General features: G+C 39.8%; 2 protein-coding genes across 2 annotated transcripts in view; one reads left to right on the forward strand and one right to left on the reverse strand.

Annotated features, from left to right (window-relative positions):
* RALGPS2 (Ral GEF with PH domain and SH3 binding motif 2) overlaps positions 1-18,483 on the reverse strand; it is a 129,486-nt gene that overhangs the window by 40,996 nt on the left and 70,007 nt on the right. The gene's annotated exons all lie outside the window — the stretch shown is intronic.
* ANGPTL1 (angiopoietin like 1) overlaps positions 409-18,483 on the forward strand; it is a 30,741-nt gene continuing 12,666 nt past the window's right edge. Inside the window, exons 1-2 of the mRNA XM_054979566.1 lie at positions 409-632; positions 11,377-12,210. Of these exons, the coding sequence (XP_054835541.1) occupies positions 11,388-12,210 (823 nt within the window). The 5' untranslated portion in view covers positions 409-632; positions 11,377-11,387. The remainder of the gene's footprint in view (positions 633-11,376; positions 12,211-18,483) is intronic.

The raw sequence follows: 18,483 nt of genomic DNA on the forward strand, positions 1-18,483 counted from the left end.
AGCTTATCAGCTTTGAAGAATCTCCCCTCTAAACAAAGCTTACTATTGCAACAACATGAAAGGCATCTTCAGGCAGTGCAATAAAATGTTTTGCAATTGCCTGAACTCTTATTAATTGTTTCCCCATCTGCCCTCCTCTGTTCAACAAGCAAACAATCTCTCCTTGTTCATCCAGTGCTTCTCCCCTCCTCCTTCTCTGCAATTCCCTCTCTAAAGGTTGTGGATAGGAAATCCTTTGGAGCCTTTTTCTTTAACTCTTTGGTGACATCATATGTGAGCTGTCTGTTTTAAGTCCAGGCGTGCATTAGTTTAAAAAAAAAACACGCCCAAGTGCGCTGTATATGGAAGTGAGGTCAGCTGTTGCTGGTTAGCACATTTCAGCATGCAAATGCCAGGCAAAGACGGCAGAGCAGCTACACAATCCCTGTCTCTTCTGGAGTAAAAGAAAATTATGATAGGTGGCTCTCTTCTCTTACTAAACTAAATGGGGTGATACAAACTTGGATGTAACATGGCAAGACAAATCAGAAGCTCTCTCTAGAGCTACAGATTACCAAGAAGATTACAATATTGGCTCCGGAAGAAAAACGCAACTGGATTTTTGCTGTGTGTTAGAAGAAAGCCATCACACGGTTAGTATTCTCACATTTTCTTTATTGCCAGTCTGCATGTTTTCTGCAGGTATATTTGTCCATAGGTTGTACATAGACAATACTCGGCTAGTACATGGAGTGTAATTCATTAATATATGTGGTTTATATTTTGTTAATGCATGCAAGTAATTATAGGGTATTCCCCCTACAGAAATTACAAAGGGCAATGTTACTATGGAATCAATTTATATCCTGCTCATACAAGATCAAAATGTTCAGATTATACTCCCAACATACACACTCAGAGCAAGAGAAAAAAAAATGGCAGGCAGACCATCAGTATAAAAGGAGCATCTTCTTGCTAAGCCTTGACAGAACACTGTGCTGGCATTCCTCAGAACCAACTACAACTTCAGCTTCATTCTACTGAAAGAAAAGGAAGGCTAATTCAAAGTCCTTATCTTGCAAATTACAATGAGAATCTCCATTTAAAGCCCTAAATTGAACTTTTCCTATTCAAAAACAAGCATCTCTTTTGTTCACCACAGAAGACATTTCAGTCACTAGCACGTGTCAAAATGCTACTTTATATACATATACTTGGAGTTTCTATGGCAAGTAAACCAGATCTTCTTTACAGAGCAGCTTTAAATGTGTAAGGACACAACTACTGCAAACACGCACGCTGCCTGGAAGGCTCACAAAAATTACTGAACAAATCTGAAAGAAAGTCACTCCAACTATGCAGTGATCTTGGGTGGCAAATATTCATTTCTACCACAAGATCACTTTGTAATCACCACTACAAACACTGGAGGTTTTCTTAGAAATCAAAGACTGTCACAGAACCAGTTGCAATGAAGTTCCATGATACGGAAGGATAAAAATGTACACAATGGAATAGATTATGTTAAACAGCTGGCTTTTAAAAATCTTGTACTGGTTCTAGGACACACCTCCCCCACCACTTTCTTGGTCTTGCAGGCACAATTGTTCATAAAAATGATTGCTTAACCATAAGTAACAGTTCCTATGCTTATTAGTATATTTGACTAACTATTCCACCGTCCACTAGCAACTTTCTTTTGCTTTCAGCAATGAGAGTGCCCATTGTTCATGCAGTTTTCAGTCTCAGCAAGAATGATAGGACAACAGTATTTTTCATGTCTCATTTGTACATAGAGAAAATACATTTTAAATGGTTCAAATAAGACTGAGAGACATTAATATTATTACATGCTTGTGGCAACCCAAGAAAGGGCCTTCTCAGTTGTGGCGAGATTCCTCTGTCTCCCTCTATCGTTGCCATCCACCAGCAGGTGAAGACTTTTTCTTTTGATGGAGTTCCCTCACTAACTCTTACTAGCTCTCTTCCCTGTTTGTGTGTTTGTTTTAAATATTTTGTACAGAACCAGTTTTCTGCAGTGGTTAGAATGTTGGACTAGGATCTGAGAGAACCAGGTTTGAGCTCCCATTCTGTCATGGAGGCTTGCTGGGTGACCTTGGGCCAATCACATGCATTCAGCCTAACCCACCCTGCAGGGTTGTTATGTGGATAAAATGGAGGAGAGCAAAACAATGTAAGCTGCTTTGGGTCCTAAATGGGGAGAAAGATAGAACATAAATGAAGTTACATCAGTTTTTAAAATTATATTTTAAATGCTGTTTTAATGCCTCAGCTGTTCAACGCCTGCTGTCTTGGGGACTGTAAGTTGGGTGGAAAGGCAGCACAGAAATGTTTTAAATAAACAAATAAGCTTGTATAAGTATAAGCACTTCAGCTGTTAGTAAAAAAAAAAGCTTCCAACATTAGTTATTTGGAAACTATTTGTTTTAATTGTAGCAGACATTTAAGCCAACTATCACATTGCTATGATTCAGAGACTTGCCGTGCTATGAACAGGCTGTCTCATAGCTGACAATGGGAAACCCATGTCTGCACTTGTGGTACTCATTTGTTAAACAGCAACCCAGCTCATGTCAATGGAAAAATATCATATACTGTCCACAGTATAATAATGCAAGCAAACTATGTAAGGCATTTCCTCTTTAAAAGTAATCCACACGTGAACAACTTTGCTAAACTCCACAACAATTGTCAAAAAAGGAATGTCTGAAAAAGCCACATACGCAAGCACAGATATAGTAGGCATACATACTGAGGATTATTTTAGCATTCTGAAAGTAACAGAGAACACTGGCCTAAAACGGACTACAAGTCAGAGAACTCACCTGTTGAAAATTGACTAATTTATATATAGTTTAATTCAATACTGAACATTGCAGCATCAATTCATCATGTTTCAAGGATACCATCCAGTCAACAAATAAAAGCACCTTGAATAATGAAAATACACACTTGGCCTTGTTCACAGTTTGTGATGCCATTTCCCAGTATGGCATCACAAATGTACCTCTTCAGATTTTCTTCCTGTTTTATGTTTCCTTAGAAATTAACGTTCTCACAGCAGTTTCTCCAAGGAGTACGTTGGATCCAAACCCTAACAGATTTTCTCGGCCCCCTTCCAGCCACTGTACTCTGCACTCCCAAAAATACTACTTTGGGGGAATTCTCAAGAAGAGTGCAGGATGGGGGGAATACATTGGGAAGGGAGAAAATCTTCCCTCCACATATGCCAGCAGAAAATTACTGGATCCAACCCAGTAAGATTAGATGTAATAAGGTGTAATAAGGTGAAACGTTAAAAGATTAGATTTTTCTCTCAGTGATGCCAAACTGTACACATTGTCTACTCAGATTTATGGAATCTACAGAATGTATTCATGTTACAAAATTTTGGCAGGGATTAAGGTACTTCTTAAGATAGCCAGAAAGCATGTCAAATTCAGCAGTGCACTAAAGGATAAGAAATGGAAGAGATCTGTGGTACAGCAAGCTGAGTAATACAGATATACATTGCAGCTTGCTATCTATTTTTGGTATTTCAATATGAAACCCCGATGGAAAAAGTAAACTCCTCTAAGTGTGTACTTTAAAAGCTGCTACAATCTCTTTCACATTTGCCTCTACCCCTGCAAACCTATTCTCCCCAGCAATAACTACCTCAGCTTAACACACTAAGGATACTTGCTATTGTTGCATTATATCATTTTGGTCTGGCTGAACTTGCCCTCCTCCCCCCAATTAAAGTGCTGTTAATGAGTAACTAACAATGCAGCAATAAAATTAAATGAAGATAGTTTCAGGTGTGTAGCCATGTTGGTCTGCAGTAGAAGAGCAAGATCCAGGTCCAAAAAGACCTTAAGAACCAACTAGATTTCCAAGGTACAAGCTTTCAAAATTCCCTTTGTCAGATATCTGACTCTTGAAAGCTTATACCTTGAAAATCTAGTTGGTCTTTAAAGTTAAATTAAATGAGAATCAAAAGAAAAAGCAAGCATCATAGATTCAATAATGAGCCCAGAAATGTTATAGTATGCTGCTTCTACTCATGGTGGCAGTGTACCTGAAGATCCCTTTTAATCTCAGGTGAGCAGTGCTACCTCTACAGAACTAAGCAAATAATAAGTAGAGAAATGCTTCATTTATACGCTGTGGAACTAGCTCACACTCCACAAAGTCACCTCAGGCAATAAAGGTTCAAATAACAGAATATGTTTATTAAGAAAAAACAGAATTCAATAGAACACGAGGCAGCAAATATATTACAACATTATTTTCTTCTCATCTTTATAATATGCTTGGGAAAAGAAACCCCACAGCCGAGCCACATCCATATATCAGAAAAACATTTAACATTTTCTTAAAGATGAAGATTAAAAGATGAAGTAGCACAGTGGCTAAGAAACTGAGCTATGATCAGCAAATCCCAGTTTAAAGTTTGCCTCCCTCATGAATTCACTAGCTGGTCCTAAGCAAGCTGTGCACTCTCTCTCTCTCTCTCTCTTTCTCCCTCCCTCTCTCATCCTCACCCCTCCCATTTGCAATACAATACCTATCAATCTTATTTTAAGGATCACTGTGCGCATATCAATTTGGGAGGTTCAAAGAAGCTTTTAATTTTGGAAGCTAAAACTGACTTAGCTCTAAAGTCATGTAGAAGGGCAACAAGTATGTTTGAGACAGCCGAGACATTTCAATTACGATAAGGCTCTGGACACACACACTGCCTTGAGGCACACTGCCTTGGAACAAGTATGAGTTAATATGGTAGGTGGAATCATACAGTGTTGTAGTATGGAGCGTGAAACACTTGCCCAAGAGCAAGAGAGCCTACTTAATAGCTTCTATTTGAGTGAGAAGTGAAGGGATGAAAGAAAGGCTGATCTGTATTTGGCTCTGGCAATCTGGAAGGTGGCAAGAACTTTTCTTTGGGGAACTGAACAGCTTGAGTATTACTGAGTTAACATTTGAAATATCTGGCTCATTCTTGTAACAGTATCTTAGGAACTCATGAAATCATAAAGACTGACTCAAAGAAGCAATTTGCCAGTCAAAATGACAGACTGAAATTTGGTATGTCCTCTCTGAAGGCTTGGTATGAGCTGACAGCAAGAATTCAAGCTGATTTCCATGCATACATCATTATTAGATGCTGTCTAGAAGTTGAAGTGCCTGTCCTCTGTTTGGAAGCAGACTTGAAAAGCTATGACAAGAAGTCTCATTTCTGAATACTACACTCTCAGATGGTGGATGTTTATAAAGCTTCACCCTTGATCAAGAATGGCTCCAGAGAAGCTCCTCTGAAAGTTTACACCTATAACGGAACAGCTGCTCATGTTGGATTTTTAACTTTGGATTTATATTCCACTATTTGAGGCTCATGTCATTACTACATCAGGTGCACAGAATGGATTTTAAATTAAATTAAACCCAGAAAAGAAACAGCTGAAAGGATTAGTGAGGTACATGTTCCCGAGGCTCTTTAAGGCTTACAGTTAGGGTACTGAACCTAACAATTCTTCTGGATAGACGTCCTTTGCCCTGGAAAGAACTGAGATTGTGATCAAAGCCTCTGGGCCAGCAGCAGAGCAAGTTACTGATGTGAAGACAATTTTGCTGCCCACCTGACAGGTCTGTCACCAGTTCCAAGCAAGAAAAGCAGGTGAAAGATACGACATTTAAAAAAGACCAGCGGCAGAGGGGAAGGAGGAGCCCAAACGAGCAAGGAGAGGATATGGATTCATCTGATTCACATAAACTTATACTGGATTAATCTTGGTTTTAACAGTGCCATTGGATTTCTTTTTACCTTACTACGATGTTGTTAAGGTAAACCAGGCGACTGTTTTCTATGGGATGAAGTTAACCAGGCAATTGTTTTCTATGGGAAGCCTTTATTTATGAAGTCATCTTGTGGTATCCAAAGCAATCATTAGGAAGCTCTGTTTTTTACAAGATCTTGGAATGTAATTGTTTTTGTTCCTAGAAAAACGAACTGCCTTACCTAATATTTTTAGCTTTTATGTTGTGAGGGGGGAATTAAGATCCTCACTTGTTGCCTTTAGATAAAATTCTGGGCTTATATGGCTAAACATGAAATGTTCGTGTAACATAAGGAGAAGGCAGCTAAACGTAACAAAGGGATGGCATATTTCCCCCCTTAATTTATCACCATATGTATATGGCACTGCAGCAGAGGCATCCTTTCACTACCTGATTGTTGTCGCCAGAACGATTTCCGCACCACACATCTACAGTGCTACAGTCAAGGGAACACAACTATTTCCACCACCTTTCAATGTGTGAAACAGGGTTGTGTGCTCGCCCCTTTATTATTTAATCTCTACATTAACTATATCAATGAGACTCTGTCTGGTCCTCAATTTATGCCACCCTCTCTGGGACAACAGAAAATTTCAGTTCTCCTTTATGCAGATGACATGGTCTTAATTTCCTTGGCCAAGATCGGCTTGAGAAGACTCTTAAATCAATTAGGCCATTATTGCAATGAAGAAGCTCTCAATGTCAACTACACAAAGACAAAGGTAATAGTTTTCAGGAGAAAGCCCAAAATCTTTTGCTGGAGCATTCTTGGCAACCCAATCATACAATGTAGCGCCTTTAAATATCTTGGGGTAACCTTCAAAGAGATTCTGAATTGGAAAACACACCTGGCAACAGTTAAATCCTCAGAGCTAAGGATTGTAGGGACAATCAAACACTTTTTCCATACAAAGGGCTGATAGATCCTGTACTGAAATTATTTAAGAGCAAGGTCATCCCACACCTCCTATATGGAGCCAAAGTGTGGGGTTGGAAGGAGGATATTCTAACCAGTCTTGAGGTAATTCAAAACCAATTTTTGAGATTGATTCTAGCTTTACCCAAAGGCATTCCCTGCTGCCCTGATGAAAGCCAAAACAGGACTTCCCTCCCTTAGGGCACGGACACACCTTGCAGTCTTAAAATATTGGAAAAGTGTCAAATTTTCCAGTTCTGACTCCCTAAGCTTTCTATCTGTAAACTTAATACTTTCCAAAGACCCCACATGCTCTGGCTTTCTTTGTGACATTCACCAAAGATACACCATCCCTGATGGTGTATCAGGGGGACCTTTTAGAGGTTTCACCCAACAGCTTCCCACTTAAGGAGTGGATTTACAAGTCAGACACAGTGATGGACCGGTTATCAATATTAAAATCCAAGGCAGCTCTCTGGTATAAAATTAATTATATTTGATCACTTAAGATCCAATTACCTATCCAGTTTTTCCCACTACCATCTCAGAGTGTCTCTTACAGCACTGTGTTTTCAGATGATGCAGTCAGCTCTTCTGACGTTATTCTCACACTCGGGTGGAACACCGCATCTGCATCTGTGGATCATCCACAATGGAGAGCCTTCCCCATCACTTACTTTATTGTCCATTATATAGTGTGCCTAGAGCTAAATTTTTGGCCAGAATCCTACTAGCCACAAACATATATTCCAAAATAGAGAAGATTGTGTTCTTATCTGATACTGACAACCATGTATCCTACAGAGTCTCTCAGTTTGCAATTGCAGCTAAGAAGATATGATCTAAGGTGGTACTGAATGGGGTGGTTTCGTGATTCCTGGGATGGTTTGGTACGCTGTTTTAATTAACTTTTTAAAACTGTGATGCTTGATGTTAACTGTTTTTGTTGTTGTGATGTACAATTTGGAAAATTTGTGATGGCCTATAGCTACAGACAATAACATTTAATACATACATTTAGTATACCACCTTTCAGTACTGGCTTTCACGTTGTGTCATATTACTGACAATGTTATACAAAGCATGTCTCCTTAACAGCAATTTCAGTTCAAACTTTTTTTAACTAGATAAGGGAATTTCCTTTTTCTCTCCATAATGGTGTTTAAACATTTATGCGTACTGGAAGTGTCTTTCAAAAGTGGTGGACTCGTACTATTTAATTATTCTTGTTAGATGTCATCAATATAAGGGGAAATTAACCATTCTGGTTCCTTGTGGCAAATATCTTGATCTGTTTAGACAACAGTTACTGAGATAATTTTTTAAAAAATAATTATTATCACAGCCTAATTAGCTACAGACTAATAATGAGATCCCTTAAAAGCCAAGTAGCTCAGGAAAGCATTTGAGGTGGCAAAATATGAACACAGCAAGTGTAGTGTGTGAAATACAGGTTTACTAACTGGAGGTATTATTTTCAACTTTTACAGTTTATTATGCACGATAAATGGAAACCAGTATATAGAATCTGTAAAACTGTATTGGATTCCTGTGTTTTATGTAAGGTGTATTTTTATTCTTATAGTAATGTGTTATAAAATTTGTATGTGAAGATATCATCAGGTATTTTTCTGATATAATTTATTACTAATTTTTTTTTAATATTCAGGTCAAGGAAGAAAACAGTTAACATGTCTTGCTTTTTGGTTGTGAAAAATATTAGTCAGTATGTCATTGCTTAAAAATGAGTCTCTGTGTTACTGGTATGAGACATATAAATGGAGGACTAGTCCCACCTTCACCCCCAAAGTATTATCTGATATCCAGTAATCAGTTTACTTGGCCACTACAGGAGCACTAATTTATGTATGGAGAACTGGGTGATTATACAAGACAGATGAATTTCACAAATGCTGATCTTATAGAACAGCAGGTATTGGAAGCCATTTCCATTACAAAGTAACAGGGAGTCAAATATAAGATATGCAGGCACAAGAGCAACCAACACATGAATTTCACTTCCATATCTTCCACATTTATAAACCTCTTACAGAAACAAGGTTAGAACTAGTGAGAACATGTATTTACTGTAAAGCGATGCTTGCAATATTTCAATTTAAACTTAAAATACTATCAACTACCAGTGAATGGTTGGAACATACTACAAATATTACAAACCAAATTAGCATTAATTTATTCATAAATCCAAACTACACATCTAATACTACACATACTATTTAATGCATAGTAGTATAGTGGCTCAATATAGTTAGTTCCAGAGAGGTTAATGTGTTAGACTATTGCAGCACTAATCACCTATCCCCACAAAAACCAACCCCCCCCCCAAGAGTGCAACTTTAAAGATGAGCTTTCATTAGTCAGAGCTTACTTCTTCAGATGCTATGAAGAAGAAATTATATTTCTCATTTCAATTAAGGAAAGTTATGGGGGAAATGGGGGGAGTTGGGGAAGACAAGTTTGGTCTGAATTCTCTTGTACATTTTAAAGCAGTGATTCTATGTCTAAGTGACTGGAACAGATCAGGATGTTACACATGATCAAAGAGGTCAGAGGTTCCAGCATCTCTCTCATGTAGCTAGCAGGGCTGTGTGTTCAAGCAATTAAATGGAAGCTGCTAGCTGTTGCTAGCCTTGCATTGACTTTATAAAAAGTCAACAAAAATGTTAGCTACTTGGTCTTCTACACATGCCTGTATTAGTTAATCCCCTTTCATAGGCATGATTTGAAATGTAGGAGCTTCTTCAGCATGCCGAAAGATCATACTGCACATGAAAAACCTGATCACATGGGTGAAACAAATCATAAGGACCTTTCCACAGGTGGGCAGACAAATGTGCAAGTCTACCACATTAAGGATGGAATAATATGATTTTAGGACAAAGCAAGGATTGTCCATTTTTAAGTTGATAACAAAATACCAAGCTTCATTTCCTAACAAGGAAATGGCATTTATTACACTATTCAGAAGAGGAAGAGTGAAAACATACAGATACCAAGCACCCTTCGGTCATGCTATTACTGCCTCCGATCCGCTCATTGTGTTGGGAGTGAAGGGAGACACTCCAGTCTATTACCTCTCTCATCCTGTACTGTGTACACAGCCTGCTACTTTATGCACTTCTTTGGGGTTGGATGCAGCAAACCTTTCATCTTTGGCCCCAACTGGTCAAAAGTCCTTCAAAAGGGAATCTTGAATTTGTACTCAAAGTTCTGACAGGCCCATGCAGGGAATTCCCCAATTAGGGGGAAACACGTACATAGGAAATGCAGGGGTTCAAGCCTTTGTCTTATTTTCATCCTATTTTTATCACACCTAGATATTGGGGTAGGGAAGGGAAAGCCTTAATCCATCCCTCAAGAAGAGATGCTCATATATTCACAGTATATGAGCATCTTTTCCCACTGAGGGATGGCTTTCCAGCAACTTGTCTTTTATTATTTATTCCAACAACTTATCTAACCAGCAGCTTGTCTTTTATTTCTTTAATATTCTGTGTTAGTACACCTAAAGATATACCCCAAATATCTTAGTTTTTACTATGTATGCATAGAAAATAAAACTTGTAACACCTGGTATCTGATCTGAGAGTGAATTGCTGGAGAAAACTTATTCATGTGCTGGCTGCTCAGTCACTATCTGAAAAGTTCTGAAGAAGTGGTAGTCATGGGGAGGTAGTGGGCCTCATTCACCATTTTTTTTCTCTCTCTCCAACACACATACACACGAGACATATGTTTGAATAAGGATGGACAGACTGACTTGGAGTCATCTGTCAGATATTGTGACATCCAATATTTGTATGAAATGTTATTCTTCAAGTGGTGGCAGCAAGAAAAGTTCACAGTTTTAGGATCAAGTTCTTAACACTGGTGCACAGTGCCAGAACTCAGAGTGTGGGGAGGTGTAATAGCCAGTGTAAAAGGATTCATTACATACCATCCAAGCCATATGGCACAAACCTAATTCCACCATTCCAGAATCTGCACCATGTCTTGTGTTTAAATAGTTTGCATACAGAAAACAGGTAAATGTTTTTAGTGAAGAAGACAATTCATACATCAGTACATGTAGCATAGGCCCTGCACCACTGTACTTTCATATTTATGGACCTGTGAATGCCCTGGAAGAAAAGATGTATGAGGGAATGGAGATGAAAAGGTTCAAAGGCACTGAGTTCAATGGGACACACTCCTGCAACACCAGATTGAAGGAAAGGCTACTGAACTGTGAAGAGAATTCTCCTTTAATCAGATTCATATTAATAGAATTCTACCAGAATTGTGACAATAATTGATACTGATACAGAACACGAGCAGTAAATCTAGAAAATTAGTTTGAAGGAAAAACCACTTTTGAACCATGTTCTGTCATGTTACAACCATCTAACACCTTTTAATTTCATTAATTTTTATTTTAGAAACCACAGCTATGAAGTGCCACTCTCCTAGATTACCAATAGTTAAAATTTTGAGTGAGTACAGCCACTACAGCATAACTTAAAATCTGGAGCCAGCAACACATTGAAAACTAAGAACATTTGCTTTTTTCCTCTTATTGATTCTTTTGATGGTATTTTAGCTTAAATTAATTAGATTTTTTCCTTTTTCTTTCTATTAAGCTCACTTGAAAATGAAGAGACTTTCGTGGACATGGGCTTTGCTGTTATTATTATTAGTACCCAACGGACACTATACGAAACAATCTAAACTAAAAAACTCTCTAAGACGTCACCCACGTTCCACAGAAGGGGGAGATGAAGGAAGAAAGTGTAGCTACACATTTATTGTCCCTGAACAAAAAATAACTGGACCAATTTGTGTCAACACAAAAGGACCAGGACCAGAGAGTAAAAAAGATGAAATTACAAGGATGGACATTGAGAATCTGAAGGATGTGTTATCTAAGCAAAAACGAGAGATTGATCTCCTGCAGCTAGTGGTAGATGTGGATGGGAATATAGTGAATGAAGTAAAGCTGCTGAGAAAAGAAAGCCGTAACATGAATTCCCGGGTCACTCAGCTCTATATGCAGCTTCTGCATGAGATCATTCGCAAACGGGACAACTCACTTGAGCTTTCCCAGCTGGAAAACAAAATCCTCAATGCTACAACAGAAATGTTGAAAATGACAACAAGATACAGAGAACTTGAAATAAAATACGCAGCACTAACTGATCTTGTAAATAATCAGTCTGTCATCATCTCTTTATTGGAAGAGCAATGCTTGCGGATATTCTCACGACAGGATACACATGGCTCTCCACCATTAGTTCAGGTGGTACCTCATCACATTCCTAACAGCCAGCACTACACCCCAGGACTCTTGGGAAGTAATGAAATACAGAGAGATCCAGGTTATCCTAGAGACAGAGATGTAAGGCCACCTCCTGATCCAGCTACTTCTCCTACAAAAAGCCCTTTCAGGATCCCACCATTGACTTTAATCAATGAAGGTAAGACATTTGCTCCAGTCTGTAGACGTCTTATTTTTTAATTTTGAAATCTCTGTTCCCACCTGGGCATCAAAAAGTAGCTGCTGGGCGGGGGGATGGCGTTGGGGAAGAGGGACCCACCTCTCCAATCCTACACTGTTTACTTGATTGAAACTGATCTGCACTGACATTGTGGCTGATTCTAGCCTCAGTAGGAAAAAACAGGCACTATAAAGAAAGATGATTGGTTTGTTTCCCCATTGGAGCCAGAAACAGCTGAGCAGCTTGGGGAATAGTGTGTGTGTGTGTGTGGGTGGGGGGGGTAGTTAAAACTTCTCTTCCCCAGCCCCATGGTCCCAATCTATATTCATCCCTTCCATCCCTGTGGCTGTTTTTTGATGCTTCCAAGACAATCCGATGCCAGTCTAAGTCCAGTCTAAGTCCATTGTGATCAGTGGGTCTATTGGGAATACGTGTTCTATGCCAGTCTTATTTTAAACACATTTGCAATGTTATCTGAAAAGCTAAAGTAATTTTTTTGTATAGCCAATTAAAATATGTTTTAAAATGATTAACAGCGTGACAGATGTCACATATTTCAAGAAAATTTGAATGGAGGGCTGGTAAGCTGTTTGTCTTGCAGAAATATTACATGACGTCAAGGGAAAGAATGATTTATTCATATTCTGGGTGACTAGAAAAAGCAAACTTTGAATTTAAGAACATTAAATACTTTGTAACATGGACTGGGTTTTCTGGATGTAAGAGTTGTATTTTTGTACTAAACTGATGAACCATAGCTCTCAGGCTATAAATTATTTTGTATATATGATGCAAACGCATATGAATCGTTAGAAATCTAGTCCGTGACCACTCTGAATTTCTCAGAATATTTGAAAAATATCTACTGATGAATTTTGAAGGCAACATGCAATCCAAATTTCACCCTAAAAACGTGTATTATATACTTGTTCAGAAATAGCAACTGATACAGAACTAAATAAGCAGTGTTTGTGGTACCTGTTGAGGGAACTTAAAAATGTCATCCACCCATCTACGCTGCCCGCTTCACCCTTTCAGGCATCTCAATCCACTTTCCAATGGCACCTTGAGTAATGTAGGTCTCAGTCCAACATGTTAGGCCATTTCCTCACATTCAACACATGGTAGCTTGAGCAGGATACATTTATGATATACACAAGAATTCCTCCAACCACATAGCTTACCTGGACTCTGCAGATGATTCTAGGAAGTATTGCTTAGCGTACACAATATGATTGTATTTTCAAGTTTATTTTCCTGTATTCATAAAAAAGTAGATTTTAAAGGCCAAGACTAATTATTTAGCAACTATAAGCTTTGGGAATAGAACTATAGCCAGTTGCGAAGACCAGAAATTCTCTGTGACTAATGCAGATTAAGTATGGAGCCAACTGGCAGTAATTCCAAAAGTAAGAAAATTGGAAATTGACGTTAATGTAAGTTATATACTTGCCTGCTGTTCTCATAAGCTGTTAGCTGCTATTTTAAAAAACAAGGTTCTATGAGGAGTAGCAGGCCAAAAGTGCTTTAATAACCATGCAAGCCAACAGATGAAGACAGCCTATAGGAACACATGAAACTGCCTTATACAGACTGAGTCCACTGGTCAGTACTCTGGCAGCAGCACTCCAGGATCCCAAGCAGAGGTCTTTCATATCACCCACTACCTGACCCTTTTAACTGGAGTTGCCATAGAATGAGTTTGGGACCTTCTGCATGCCAAGCAGATGCTCTACCACAAAACCACAGCCCTTCTTCCATGACTAGAAAGTTTGGGAGAGAGACTATTATTATTTACACTATTCTCATTTTACAATGCCCTGACCTGGACAGCCCAGGATAGCCCAACCTTGTCAGATCTGGAAGCTAAAGAGCGTTGGCCCTGGTTAGTACTTGGACAGGCAATCGCCAAGGAAGTTTAAGGTTGCTATGCAGAGACTTCCGTTCATCTCTTGCCCTGAAAACCCCATGGCAGCAATGGCGAACCTATGGCACGTGTGCCACAGCTGGCACACAGAGCCTACTCTGTGGGCACGTGAGCCAAGTCGCCGATCGCTAGGTCCAGGGCTCATTTGGAGGGGGAACGCACGGCGTTCCAGTAGCTCTGAGCAGAGATCACATGGGTTTTGGCCCTGCCCACGTGATTCCTTTTCCTCAAGGCTGCCTCCCTGCTGCTCGTCTCTTTAGCAGCAGGAAGTGGAGGTAGCAGCGAGGCTGCTGGGGCTGGCTTTCTAAAGAAGAGTAAGCTGCTTTGATTTAACTTGCTTTACTTTCAGTCGTGGCTCTTGAGTGAGTGAGTGAGAGAGAGAGAGAGAGAGAGAGAGAGAGAGAGAGAGAGAGAGAGAGAGAGAGAGAGAGTGCAAGCAGGGCTGCTGGTCTAAAGAAGGGCAAACTGCTTTGATTTAACTTGCTTTACTTTCAGTCATGGCTCTTGAGCGAGCGAGCAAGAGATGTTAATTAGTTGGGACAACTGTATGAGTTGTTTTTTCTTAACTAAAACCTCAGTATTCAGGTTTAATTGCAGTGCTGGCACTTTGAAATAAATAAGTTGGTTTTTGTGTTGCAGCTTGGGCACTTGGGCTCAAAAAGGTTCGCCATCACTGCCCTATGGGGTCACCATTTGTCAGCTGTGATTTGACAGCACTATACATACACACGGACATGCACACACAGCTTTACAATCTTGTTTCATTCAATATAGTCTTGGATCTTTCCAGCAACCGGAAAGAGCAACCTGGGGACTGTAGATACTTCAAAAGATTTCCCAGAGTGTTAAGATTATAGTGCATCTGGAATGTATTTAAAGGTCTTTATGACTTCTAAAATCTGCACTTCATCTATTTCTGTTATTTGTGAAACATTTCTTGCATATTATATTGTTACACAGTGAAACGTGCTTCCTTGCCTTTTGTCACAGCTGGGCAATTTTAACTAGCATCCAAAAGGAGGAACGCGTTTTATTCAAAACACTGTGAACAAACAGCTGCTGATACAAAGACGCTATTTTAGTAGAGGTTTGAAAAAATAGCAAGCTGCAGCGCAAATGAAATGCAAGATGTCATGGGAACTTAATTATGTGTACCAAAAAGAGAACACAGCTAATTGTTAAAGTGCTGTCTAGACACACAGTAACAAAGCAATACTTCTACCGTAACCATATATCACCATACATGTCTTTCACATTTTACACACTTACTATGGCAAACACCTGCAAACTCTGGTGTACCAGGCCTTTGCCTGAATTGGCTTCAATGCAATCACATACAGAACCTAAGTGTAATAAACAATGTAGTAATCCATATTCCATAGTATGCAAAGGAAAATCCAACAGGCAACATCCTTTCAAAGCTTGCTGAAACAGGATAGACAGAAGGCATAATATAAATATCAATCATGTATATGCATGCTATATTGCTACTCAAGATGGAACATTCTTCCTAAACTGAGCAGAAACATTATCCACCAGTATGAAACACACTCATGCTCCCCAAATTAACCAACATTAAACATCCATTAAACATGGATTAGTTTAAAACAATTAACCACAATTATCTTTATATTTTTTCCTCTGTTGTATGTTTGTGAGATGTTTAAACTAATATAAGTTACATCTATTACAAGATCATCATTTATCTAGGTATCCCAATCTGAAACATGTTAAATTATCTGCATATCTTACTAAGTAGTCATGTGAGGTTTTCTTGGAGTAGTTTATCAGGCAACATATTATTTATATAACATCAGTTTACAGATTATAAGGAAAGAAAAGAGCCAGTATAAAGTAGGTGTCTTAAGAGGCAGCTCTAGATCCATGGACATCAAACAAGAAAGGAGAGAGTTATCTGAGGGAGCAGGAGAACTTTGGATGGCTGAAGATAGTGGAGGAGGGAAGAGCATGTGTAGGGATGTACTGGAATATAACAGCAGAGAGATAGTAGGAAAGTAACTGGAGGCTCTGAAGGTGAGAACGAGGACTTGGCACTTAATCCAGGAGCAGACAGGAATACAGCATAGTAGTTTCAGGAGGAGTGCTGCACAAGGAGAAATACAAGAAATTTTGACAGCTGAGCACAGGATAAAAGTGAAAAGGAAGAAATTAGTGCAGTGCCAGTGAAAAGACTATGGTAGTCAGTAAGGAGCAATGACCACAGCACAAAGCAGAGTTCTTACTGATGGGGTAGAGAGGGACATATATTTGCAAAGCAGCAAAGACAGAAGCAACGTGACTTGGTGACAGCCTGATGGTGGGGAGCCAACAGAGAACCAAAGATAAAACCAAGGAGTCATACCATTTCAACAAGGTTTATAGTGATGTAGTTAACAGGTATGAATGCTATACAATGGATCAGATCCCCCTGTCAGACAGCAGAAGCATTGGCAATCGCTGGTATTCCTGGTTCTCCTCAGCAAAGTTTATTCCTACAGTTTTGGGACTCATGTGGAGTAATATCTAAGCCCAGGGACACTTCACCCCCGACTCAGCCACTTGTTAGGGAAAACCCTGACAAGGGCTGATTGCAGCCTGCCGGGGTTTAAATTTCCCTTCCCAGTGCAGGAAGAGGGACATTTAAATCCCTCACTCAGCTGCTTGTCAGGGAAACCCCTGAATGCAGCCTGCCGGGGTGAAATGCCCTTCTCCCTGCTGCTGCACAGCAGCAGAGAGAGGGGCACTTCACCCCTGACTCAGCCGATTGTCAGGGGTTTCCTGACAAAGTCTCCCCCACCCCTCCAGCCAGCTGGAAGGAGGGAGACTTTGAAGGGAAGGAGGTTCCCCACATCGTGTTTGTTTTTTTCCTGTTCATGCCCACCTCTACTCAGAACACACACATACTTGCATATTCAGGAGGACTACTAATAGCTCAAATGAAGGGGCAAAAGGATTTAACGAACGGCAGCACTCCAAACATTACGTGAAGCCAACTACAAACCCCACCCCCCCACAGTAATTCCAATTGACACGTAAGCCTTTAAAACTGGGTCTGGCAACCATTTTCTCTGCCCCCCACCCCCAATTTCCCAAATGAAAAGAACATATACCAGAGTACAGACATCTGGGCCAGCAAATATTAGTGGAATAGTCTTTGTACATATGCATCCCAGCCATTCTTTCCCCTCTGACTTGGAAAGATGCCAGAGGGGAGAAAATGATTGGAGCAGCCAGCGGAAGAAGGAATTTTCCTTACGCTTTGCCTGGTTGGGAAATAAAAGCTTGAGAGACTGTGAATTGACTAACACAAATTTCATGTATTCCTTGAGGGAAGTCTAACCTCGTACCATTAGCCACTAGACTATACTAGTGCAATATGTGTAAGGATCTGCCAAGCAATTCTCAAAAGACTTCACTGCAGGCAGTAAAAAAACTTTCTTGAAAAGCTGCTAGTATCATGAGCTTAATCCATCTTTGCTAGGAATAATGTTCACATGCAAGAATCAAACATATATAGGCTTCTAAAGCATGGGCAAATTCTAAAATCCCTCCCCCTAGTCTAACGGTCAGCTAAGCTCAGCAGGAAAACATCTAAGCGGGAAAACACAACTGATACATGGAATTTTCAAGGTCGTGGTGTCTGTGCAGGTGCCTTTTCTCAGACTAAAGAGAGAGGGCCCTGGTGCAGTTCAAAGGAGCATATGGGTAACAGTAGGAACAAACACCTCCCTTGCATAGTTTTACATTGCAGATTCGAAATCAAGGCAAGTAACAATTGCAGTCCAGTCAAAGAATAATGTCAGCATTTAACCATAACCATGACATAAAGCCTTAGACTACAATCGTAACAGCAGGGTATTGCTGGGTATGATAGGTGATGCTAAGCACCTGACATCCTGCCCCCCCCCAACTCAACCTTCCCCTGGCTTTTCCGGGTATTTTTTATGAAAAGCCTGAATCAATTTGTTAACTCTAACACAGTTGATTTAATCCATTCAGCATGGCCTTTTGAATGTTTAATTGAATGTTTCAATTAAATCAGGTAGTACAGTACCCCCTGCTTCCATTTGGAGTCCAAGATCTGTTCGACCTCCTGGTGTGGTTGCCCCTCTATCATAATAGGAGGCGGGTCCACTGGTTCCGGGTGCCATTTATCTGGTCCAGGGTCTTTCTTGAGAAGGCTAAAGTGAAAAACAGGGTGCACATGTCTTAGATTTTTGGGTAACTCAAGCTCAGCTGACACATCATTAATCAAACGAGTCACTTTGAAGGGTCCCAGGTATTTCTAACCCAGTTTTTTACTCGGCTGCACCCTCTTTAAGTTC

Source organism: Eublepharis macularius, chromosome 5, assembly GCF_028583425.1.
Source record: "Eublepharis macularius isolate TG4126 chromosome 5, MPM_Emac_v1.0, whole genome shotgun sequence".
In the NCBI taxonomy this organism is placed as follows: domain Eukaryota; kingdom Metazoa; phylum Chordata; class Lepidosauria; order Squamata; family Eublepharidae; genus Eublepharis; species Eublepharis macularius.